The 10622-nt window shown below is 44.5% G+C and overlaps 1 protein-coding gene across 1 annotated transcript; it reads left to right on the forward strand.

The window, feature by feature from the left end:
* The first annotated feature begins 1386 nt into the window (after nt 1–1386).
* Nucleotides 1387–9840, forward strand: LOC120054504 (mucin-2-like). Its single transcript, XM_039001934.1, has 5 exons — nt 1387–1820; nt 6261–6512; nt 7554–8099; nt 8842–9005; nt 9229–9840. The coding sequence occupies exons 1-5, from the start codon at nt 1757–1759 to the stop codon at nt 9271–9273; spliced, it is 1071 nt and encodes a 356-aa protein (XP_038857862.1). The 5' UTR covers nt 1387–1756; the 3' UTR covers nt 9274–9840.
* Nucleotides 9841–10622: the final 782 nt, after the last annotated feature.

Here is a 10622-nt window from a genome sequence, read left to right on the forward strand (position 1 = left end):
GTCTGTCAATAAAAGGCGGAGCCGCTTCTTTAGCTAGCTAGCTGTCTGGCTAGCTTGTTAACGAGCTACAGAACGTGGCACTAGTCAATTGTCTGTAACCACGATTTGGATGACTGGCTCTTCTGTGTTAGGTAAATAATTTCAGCTTCCGAAGCTAAACCTTGTTAGCTGACCGGCCTCTGTGGGCCCCGATTATTCTGTATGTCTGGGGACAAGCTAGCTAGCAAAGCATCTTGTTACCCTCTTGAAAATGTGTCTGTAAAGACAACCTACGGAGGTAGTTAAACCTACCGTTTTAATTCATATCCAAACCAGCGTTGGCATTAGAATTGTGTGTTACTTGTTACTGGCTAAATATCCAGTATATTGTCTCTGTCTTTGCTACGACGGTAGAAATAATGCAGATGCTGCCAGTTCCCAGCTACCGACTTCAGCCTCTGTAACGTCACTGTCCCCACAGCCAATGAGAAGCTATTATGCCACTTATCTTTCCCTCTGCCACTGCCCTGCTTTCAAAGCAGTGATCGTTTTATAAAGACAAATTATGAGGCATTAAAATTGTATGAAAATCTTTCATGGTATATGTTTCACGTATGTTCCAGTCTTGAATTTTAAAGTCTATAGTAGTGATATACATTTGCATTGCCCTATGCAGAGCCATATATTTCACTCTTATGGTATTAAACATCATGGATGTTTTGCATTTATTTCCTAACAATACATAGGCAAGATAGACTACCTAAATGTTGATGAAACGGTGACAGAAATTCACTCTATCTGACGTTGCTTGCACGTGGCAAGACGAGAGGGGTAAAGTCTATGGATTCTCGTCGCTTTGTAGATTGGTTTACAGTGCAATAGGGCCTCTTGGTGGCTGTTTGAAAACATTGCATACATTTTTATTACAGTAAAACGCCCTGTTATGTCATAGCCAGTTATGTCCGTTGATGACAGGACAGTAGTCTTCAATTTCCTTGGTGGGAAATGCAATTTAGTTGATCAATATAATATTTTTTAGATATGATTTGTCAATATGACTATATTTCTTGTCAGTTGAAAGAGACAAACGAAATAAACAATTTTCTTTCCAGAGAGCCAACAAATGCAAATGTTCCTAAAAATTAGTAAAACAAAGTTTTGTATATTGGGCTTATTTTCTTAGAACATTATGTAGAACAGACATGCCTCTGCCATTTTTCTCCTCTGCACCATATGAGGGGTGCATCCTTTATAGAGAAAAGCATGTCCTCTATTTCTGTCACACTGTATGATAAATCTGCTGTATGAGTTGTAATTTCAGGGCGTCTCTGTGCCCCTTCCTGGTTCTCCTCCATCACGCCCCTTCTATTGGCACTTGTGTCACTGGTAGTGATGGTTCAGCGATGACACTCCTCTTTCTGACCAAAGGCTAATAGGAAAATCAGTCTATTTGGCTTGGATCTCTTTACGTTGTGTGTTCGTCAGACTGCCGAGGAACAGGGGCTAGAACTAGTGAGTCAGCAGCGAAGGAGACCCAACTATAACTGCGTTAAACACGTGGCACTTTGTATTCGCTTAGGAGAATACTTTGTATTCGTGCACTTCGGAGACTCGTCAAGCAAGATACTGTAGCTCACTCCTGCTCTCCACAGGGCCGCCGCGCAAACAGTTATTTATAGTTAGGAGGCCACAGAGAACTAACTACAATAGACCTCTGCGAAGAGGACGAGACGGCATCCGTGTTCTAATAGTTACTGTTATATCATAGGAGAGAGCGATGGAAACCAAAATACTCGTCGCTCTGTGCGCTCTGATCCTCAGCTTGGGTTCGAATGTAGAAGGTAAGAAGCTCTGGGATTCGCACTTCTGTGTTTTCTTTCGCAGTTTCAGGGGTTGTTAGAATAAATACACACAGAATGCATTGTAGTCCTGGCAATCAGATCCTTTTTAGTTTTTTAATCGTGCGCATGATGGATAAGTTGTGGCCTGTTTGAATAAGCAAAAAGGCCATGTGATTTATTTGCTGTATGTCGAAGTCATTGTGTCTGTAGGTTTATAATACAGTTATGCCTCTAGCAGTTATTTCAGTCAATTTATTTTTCCTCTTCTCGCTATCTTTCTGTCATCCCTGCTACTGCTTACCTCTTGAGGTAAATACTAAATTGCCATTTCAAATCCACCTTTACATTTTCATCATGTTATTCTTTGCTCTCTCTCTCTTTCTCAAACCTCTGCGTATCCTATATTTGTTCTCTGTGTTTAATTTGATGGTCTGCTCTGTCTCTCACATTATTAGTTAACATTTCACAGTGATAGTGAAGAAGTAGGTGTGTGTGAGAGATGCAGACAGTCTATGCCTAGGTTATGACACTGTTAACGAGTGGTAGGCCTACCATGATAATTGTAACTCCCTCTGAATCAGTTAGTGAGCCATACCAGCCACTAAAAGTCGTCTTGTTGGTGTGCTACAATGAACAAAGATTTTATTCACAAACAGTTCAGCATATGCAGTAGTTCTCACACACAATTAGCTGTTTTTAGATATTTCTATTGATCAGTTTTTATTGTTCAGAATAATGACTGTCTGTTTAACTGTAATCAGTCTAGGGTTTCTTTATCTCACACACATATACACACACACACACACACACACACACACACACACACACACACACACACACACAGGGTCATCTTCTGAGGACAAGCATGGGGGTTGTAGGGTTGGACCCTGGTTCCATGGTGTGGGTGTTATATCTTTGTGCACATTATAGATAATGTAACGGTTGTTCTCTCTATGGTGCAGATGAAGGAAAGGGGAAAGGATGCTGCCTTAATCCAGTGTTCCTCAAACCTTTCCTACAAGGAGGGCCCACAGCATTGCACATTTCTGTTCCAGCCCAGCAGTAACACACCTGATTCAACTAATCAAAGGCAAACAGGTGTTAGTGCTGGGCTGGAACTAAAATGAGCAACCACGGCCCCTGGGTGTACCCCAGGACACTTGTCGAGTGCAAAATTATGCAAATTTAGGCCGAAATCAGTGCCTGACCACAACTCGAACTGTGGTCTAGGGTTGCAAGGCAAGCACTCTATCCTATTGTACCAAGGATTTCGAAAATGTTGTGTTTCCAATATACATAGTCTGTCTGTCTGTCTGTCTGTCTGTCTGTCTGTCTGTCTGTCTGTCTGTCTGTCTGTCTGTCTGTCTGTCTGTCTGTGTGTGTGTGTGTGTGTGTGTGTCTGTGTGTGTGTGTGTGTGTGTGTGTGTGTGTGTGTGTGTGTGTGCACTCAGTAGGAGGGGCTGAGTAGGCTTTGGAACAATCACAGTTATTTATAGTTCAGAACAAACATTTATGTGCCTGCCACACTCTTAGCTGTGTTCTGGCCAGCTCCCTCTGTCTCTCCCTTTTGTCTCCCTCTCCTAGACAGCAATGAAGCCAGCCCAAAACTAAAGTCGCATATCGCTTATCTAATACAGAGACAGCACAGGCCTTAGTGTTTAAAAAAAGTACAGAGCACTTATTGCTGCAGTATTAGCTCCTCCTCCTCCTCCATACTTCTACCTGATCTCAGCTCCTCACTCACACTCCATTTCTCTTACAACTCTGCCTTAAACCTCTCCCTCCCATCTCTCTCTCCCTTTCTGACCCCTCCATCCTTCTTTTTGCCATCTCACATTCTCTCTCTCTATATTCTCACCCCTCTCTTTCTCTCTCTCTCTGTCTCTCTTTCTGACTCTCAATTCTACTTAGCAGAGTGTATAGTCTTCAGTGGCTAAGTAAGGACAGGGAAACACAGGTTGACATTTGAAAATGTTTTATTAATTGCAGCATGATGCTGTCACAAGGTCTTCAAGCTGGAATTAAAATGAACTTGGAAATAGCATAGAGTCACAGGATGGCATTTGCTGCTGCTCGTAAATGAGTGTGGAAACTCAGTCAGTTGAATGTCAAAGCCTGGAGTTGGCTGTATATGCTGTCAACTAAAGTGACATCCAGTCATCTTCTAGTCTATAGTCATGTAGTCAACTGACATTTTTCTACCAAGCTTGGTTAGATTAAATTGTAGTAGAGGAGAGGAGGTGATGAGGATTGAGGAGAGGAGAAGTAGAGAAAAGGGGGGAGAGGAGCGGAGATGAGAGGAGAGGCTACACAGAGGCCAAACCAGGGCAAAAACCGAAACCTGAATAAGGATTTCTGAAAAGGCCACTGTTGCACACAATGTTTCCTTTGCTATATTCCATGTGAACTCTGACATTTACATTTTTAATCTGAGTATATACAGATTTTTCAGATGTTTCTTTTTTATACAGGGTCTTAGGAGGATTGTGTGTTTGTAAATAAGTGGCCTATTTCAGTGAGCAGCATTGTCATATTCTTGTTCTTCTGATTGTCCCTAGATTTGTATAGCCTAAATATGGTTCTAGAAAACAACCACAGTATAGCTTCTCACACAGATACACACCCAGTGCTAAAAGGAAAACTGCTTGCAGAGAAATGGTTGGCTGTTCTTTCAGACATAAGGGTCAAGTTATTTCCCCAGGTACATGCTGTAACGCCCTGAGTGTGTGTGTGTGACTGCGGAGTGTGTATGTGTGTGTTCATGTGTGTGACCCTGTAACGCATGAAAAGGGGAAAGTGTTTCTCTATGGCAAACAGTGGTTCCCTTCATAACTCCCCAGACCCCTCCAGACACAACACACACACACACACACACACCCTCCCCCCACAGCTTGACCTGAGCAGCCCTAACAGAAATGAGGCAGGGGAACAGGGCCAGTATTGTACAGCCACTCACTTTTCACACACTGGTATGTGTACGTTCGTGTGTGTGCATGGTCTTTTATAGCTATGTCAAAAGTTTGTGTGTACATGCATGGGCTTTCTTGCCATCAGCATGTTGTGTGCACGTCACTGTGTGTTTGTTTGTGTGTGTTGAGCTGTGTGAGTGATGGAGAGGGGAATAAGAGGCTCCACGTCACTGTGTCACTGGCTTGTAATGGCATTAGACTGGTATTCTGGACTTTATCAGATGGAGGAGGCGTGTGAGAGAGCTAGGTGGAGGGAGTGTGAGAAGGAAAGAGGGTAAGGAGGAGAGGAATAGATAGATGGAAATGAGGACGAGGGAAGGACAGACAGAGGAGAAGAGAGACAGACAGATAGCACATGTGACCTTTCTGGCTGCAATAAAACTCTGTTGAACCGTGTATACAGCATGACAACAGGCATGACACAAAGCTAAAAATGTCCCATTTACATCAGCACGATTCTGCAGTTCTTTTGGAACTAATGCTCCCTAATGGTTCAACACTAACATGTCGTTACAGACCTGGGGTTTTTCATCTGGTGGGTCACCATGCAAAAAACAACTACAATGTTTTTGGTACCAATGCTGACAGTGACTAAACCTACCTGATTACTATGGTGAGCCTGTTGAGACTAGAGATTGTTTAGGCAAGGCAAGAGAGATTGAACACGAACAAGAGAGATTAGTGAATCTAAGTATCTAATCTGATGCTCATCTTCTTAAATTAAGGGTGGCAGCGTAGCCTAGTGGTTAGAGCATTGGACTAGTAACTGAAAGGTTGCAAGCTCGAATCCCCGAGCTGACAAGGTACAAATCTGTCGTTCTGCCCCTGAACAAGGCAGTTAACCCACTGTTCCTAGGCTGTCATTGAAAATAAGAATTTGTTCTTAACTGACTTGCCTAGTTAAAGGTTACTGCTTGGCTATTGTATGGGTTCCAAATGTCAGCTCACTTTGGATCAAGCTTTCCTTAATTGCATAGGATTTGTGTTGTTTAACAGATAGCAATAGACAGTCACAGATAGTGGTGTTTGAATATGCATATTTTACGTGATGTCAGTCCTTTAAAAGGAATCCAATTCTCAGCATGTCCCCTATGTCTCCTCCTTAGCAGACATAGACCAGAGTTGAATAATACATGTTACATCTGTATTCTGCCTCACCATCTATTCCAGTAGACCATCTATCCTCTCTGTCTACACTTCTTTAAAAATAGAGCAGGCTCCCCTTCTCAGGAGGAGTTGGAAGAAATGATCCTAACTGGTCCTGAAGGGATCTAATAGATCTGTCATTCTTCTGGAAAACAAGGACTATCTGACGGAAGAAAGGCATCATTCACAGATTGGCTTATTTCAGAGATCATGAAAATACTATTTGATGACTTTCCTTACGTCATTCCTTATTGTGCACTGCTTCAGCAACACACTCATATTAACTGAACGTCAAAATGTCACCCTGATTGTCTCTCTTCTCCAGGCCAGGACCCTGGTGCTCACTCCTCTCCCTCAGACGGACCTCTGACCCTAGGTATGTCCGGGGCTGTTCAGGCACCCCTCCCTGGAGGTTCTCCCTCTCCTCCAGGCTCTCTGTCCCTCCCCAGCACAGACTCCCCAAAGCCAGGCAGCAACCTCACTGATGGAGGGCTCTCCAACAACAACAGCAGCAGTAGCAACAGCAGCAATAGCAGTAGCAACGACACAGCAGTCGTAGTGGTAAAAGAGGTCCCAGGTAAATGTACTGTACAAGATAAAAAATAGAATGAATGGAATTGTATTGGTTCGGAGGACTACTTTATTATTTAATCAAATAAAATTTCAAATTTGACATTTAAACATATAATTTGTTTAAGATAAATGGTTGAGCTTGTTCTCAGTCTATTTAGAGCCATGCCACCTTAGATCAGGGGTACTTAGAAGCCACAACATAGTCAGACACAGCACAAGCAGAGTGGAGAGCTGTGACTGGGCTGAGGTGATGACATACACACACACACACACACACACACACACACACACACACACACACACACACTAGAAGACAGAACATGGTCCTTAAAAGGAGGATACTGTTGGGTTTACTAACTAGAGCACAAAGAGAGACATGAGATAGACAGAAGAGGGATAAATTAAGGGAAAAAACAAGATCATGAGAGAATTAACAGCAAGAAACAGTGTTGTTAGGCATACAGGAAGAGGGCAGAGTGTAGAACTAGAGGGGGGTGGAAGAGGAGGAGGAGGAGAGATGCGCTGTGATTAAATGCAGTGTGATTTCGCACAGAAAGGTGAGAAAGTTTGGAGCCTGACACACGCAAACACACGCGCACACACACACACACACACACACACACACACACACACACACACACACACACACATTGGCTCATTGCAAACATACACCCCCACCACCTGCACCTCACTCACTCTCTGTATCTGTATCCTCTGGGAGGTTTTACAGGTATATATTATCTCATCACAACACTGCTGCTTGTCTCCTCTGTGTCCTCTGGCTGGGAGTTAGAAGATACACTGCTGCTTGTCTCCTCTGTGTCCTCTGGCTGGGAGTTAGAAGATACACTGCTAATTGGAGTGTGTGTGCGTTCAACTGTTTTTTTTCTTGTTGAATGTTTTTTATGCAGATATTGACTGTGACTTTTCACCTATCAATTTATTTTCTAATTGATAAAAAGTTTTGTAAACTTAATACATTAATGGGTCCTTCTTTTATTTGTGTTGATTTTCCCTTAAAAACCTTTCTTCTTCTCTCTTCTAGCCACCAGTGTGGGGGTCCCTGCCCCCACTCCCATCCCTGAGAAGACCCCTGGCCCAGAGAACCTCACTGAAGAAACCGTACAGCCCTCTGATGCTCCCTCTGACAACCACACTGCCCCTACACACACACCCACAACCACAGTCCTCGTTCACAAACCTTCCACCACCCCCACACACACACCTGTCTACTCCACCACTCCATCCAGCCATGCCCCTCATCCCTCCAAAACTCACTCACCCATCACCACCACTGCTTCCCCAGCCCCTACTAGGCTTGAGACCCACCCAACTAACACCTCCGCTGCCCCCCAGCCCAGCTCAACCCCCAGCCCTAACCCAGATACCTCTAACCCTATCCAGCCTAAACAGCCCCTCAGTCCCTTTCCCACCACCACTACCACCACCTCTCCCCCAGCTCTACCTACGTCTGAGCCCCAGACCCAGACATCCAGCATCACCCCTCTCCCGGCTTCCACCCCAGCCAGCAGCCCTCCATCTCAGGCTAAAACGCATGCCGACATCCCCTCTCAGCTCAATGTGGTGGAAGGTGAGTAGATGGATTCGTTGTGTATGCGTGTGTGTGTGTTATGTTGCTAGTGTTTTGTTATTTGTTATCAAACAGCAGCAACCACAGTATTATATACTATGATCTCTCTGGCGTATAAAGGGGGGAGACATCCAACCCCGGTCTAATAAAACCACACACACTAAACCTAAACGGTCCAGTTGTCAGTCCCATGACTGGCTCTGTCTCTTGCCAGACAGAGAGATGATTGTGGGGTGGTGGTGCTGATAGTACCCTTAAATGTTTAGGAGGGAGTGTGTGGGGGGGGTGGGGGGTGGGGGGGGCAGACTTGTGCAGGGAAACAAAGAACAGCATAGCTTTTGTTGGGATGCCAGTTCATTGCTGGGTGCGTCAGTTTAGTCCTATGCCCAGAAAGCCCCGGGCTTGCTCGCTCTCTCTGTCACTACCCTACAATCAAGTCTGTCTTATTCTCTTTGTAAGACATCCTGTTAATAGCTTGTGTTTATATTTTATAATATGATATATTTAATATTTTAATACATTATGTTATATATCACAGGAGGCTGCTGAGGGGAGGACGGATCATAATAATGGCTGGAACGGAGCAAATGGAATGGCATCAAACGCATGGAAACCGTGTGTTTGATGTTTTGGATACCATTCCACTAGAGCCATTACCACAAGTCCGTCCTCCCCAATTAAGTTGCCACCAACCTCCCGTGGTATATATATATAGTATAATATGTTCCCCTCACCCGAGCAGGGGAACCAGTGTTCCATAGTGGTGGACCTGCCCTGGACCCTCTCCTAGCTGGACTAGTGTCAGTCTTCATCGTCACTGCAGCCATCATCACCCTGCTCCTCTTCATCAAAATGCGACGACGGGACCAGCGGCCTGAGTTCCGCAGGCTCCAGGACCTGCCTATGGTGAGACAATGGAACACAAGTGGTTAGGTGAAGAGACAGTGTAACGCTTAACATTAATGAGACCTGAAGACTTGCGTAAGCGTCTGTCTTCTTTTGTGAGCTATTACACTAAGTAGCCATTGTTAGCATTAGCGTTTACTTCAATCAGCACCTGTCATCTTGACCAGCGCTCACCATTTACTCCTGTTCCTGCTGACATCCTGTTGTGTTTTCCCCTGTTTAGGATGATATGATGGAGGATACTCCCCTGTCCATGTACAGCTACTGATGATGATGGAGAACACAGTCTGACCTGATGGAACAGCCAGACCCCCACAGACCTTCTCCCTCTGAACTGGGGCTGCGTCTCTATAGTCCAACCTGGCCTTCTCTCCTTGTCCCCTGTCCTCATATCCTTTCTTTTATCCGCACTGACATGAGACGTGGACTGGTGAAAGCTAGTTGCTGATAGGCATCCTCCATATTGCTTTTATCGACCCTGTGTTTTCAAATCAGTGCAGATGGAGGAGATGAGGAGAGGGAGGCGCCATTTTAGACCATTGAGATGCATCCCTGGCTTTCCCTCACCACCTTTGTGTCTCTGTGAGCAACAGGGGGTTTCTGTGTGAGTGTGAACAGCTCTTTTCCTGGTCTATGTGGATCCGAAGTTCCATCAGCAGCATTCCCACTTTTACATTCTATATTCTAGGGTGCACTCTGTCAGCTGTGTTTTGGTTGAGTGTTCGGTAACGAGGGATCCTCTCTTTCATCACTAGTTAGAGCCTGGTAGGCTACTTGTGCCTGGCTATATAGTGTTGTACAGTACGGTTGCACTTTACGTTACAGAGGATATGTATGTGTGTGTGTGTCTGTGTGTGCGTGTCTGCATGGTTGAGCGAGCATGCATGTGCGGATGGGAGGGTGGGGGGGTGTGGTTTGGGGTATTTAAGTTGAGCGTTTCCATGGAAACTAGTTCCTCTCTAAAGATCCTGCTTGTTATTGTTCATTTTGTTTCTCTATTGGGAGTCTGGTGGTTTTAGTTCATTGGGCTAACACAGCCTTGTGGCCTGCAGACAACCTGGGTTCAAACCTGGTCAGTCACACTTGTAAGGGGGGAGGTTGTCTCTCTGAGTATCATTAGTACATTTATCTTTATATAAAGCCTGAAATGGACTCTTCCTCCCCACTAGAGCTATTTACAGAGTACAATACAGAGGAAACTATCCTCGATGGCGGCTCAATACATTCCATGCTTGTTAGAATTCTACATTTCAAAGCAGGTGTTGTGAACTATAAGGCTGGTTTGTCTGTTACTGTAGTTCTCACAGCCAGGCCCAGACCTATGTTCTAACATGTCTTAGTAAGGAAGAGCCTTAGGCAGATTCAGCAGCAGTGTTTCCAACTGAATTTGGCCAGTTGTCTTTCAATACAATTCATTCATTGGTTTAATCATGTAGCTACTTGACATGAGGGTAACTTGTTGCCCAAGTCAGTCAGTGCTAGCCGCTACCATTAGCATGCAGTCCATTAACTGTCTCAAGGGAAGGGAACTCTGATAAACTACTCCATGAACACAGACATTGTAAATGTATAGCACGAGGTCAGAGAGAGAAACTCTTTAATGTAAGGCGTTTGTGA

This window comes from Salvelinus namaycush, chromosome 10 (assembly GCF_016432855.1).
Source record: "Salvelinus namaycush isolate Seneca chromosome 10, SaNama_1.0, whole genome shotgun sequence".
Taxonomy (NCBI): Eukaryota; Metazoa; Chordata; class Actinopteri; order Salmoniformes; family Salmonidae; genus Salvelinus; species Salvelinus namaycush.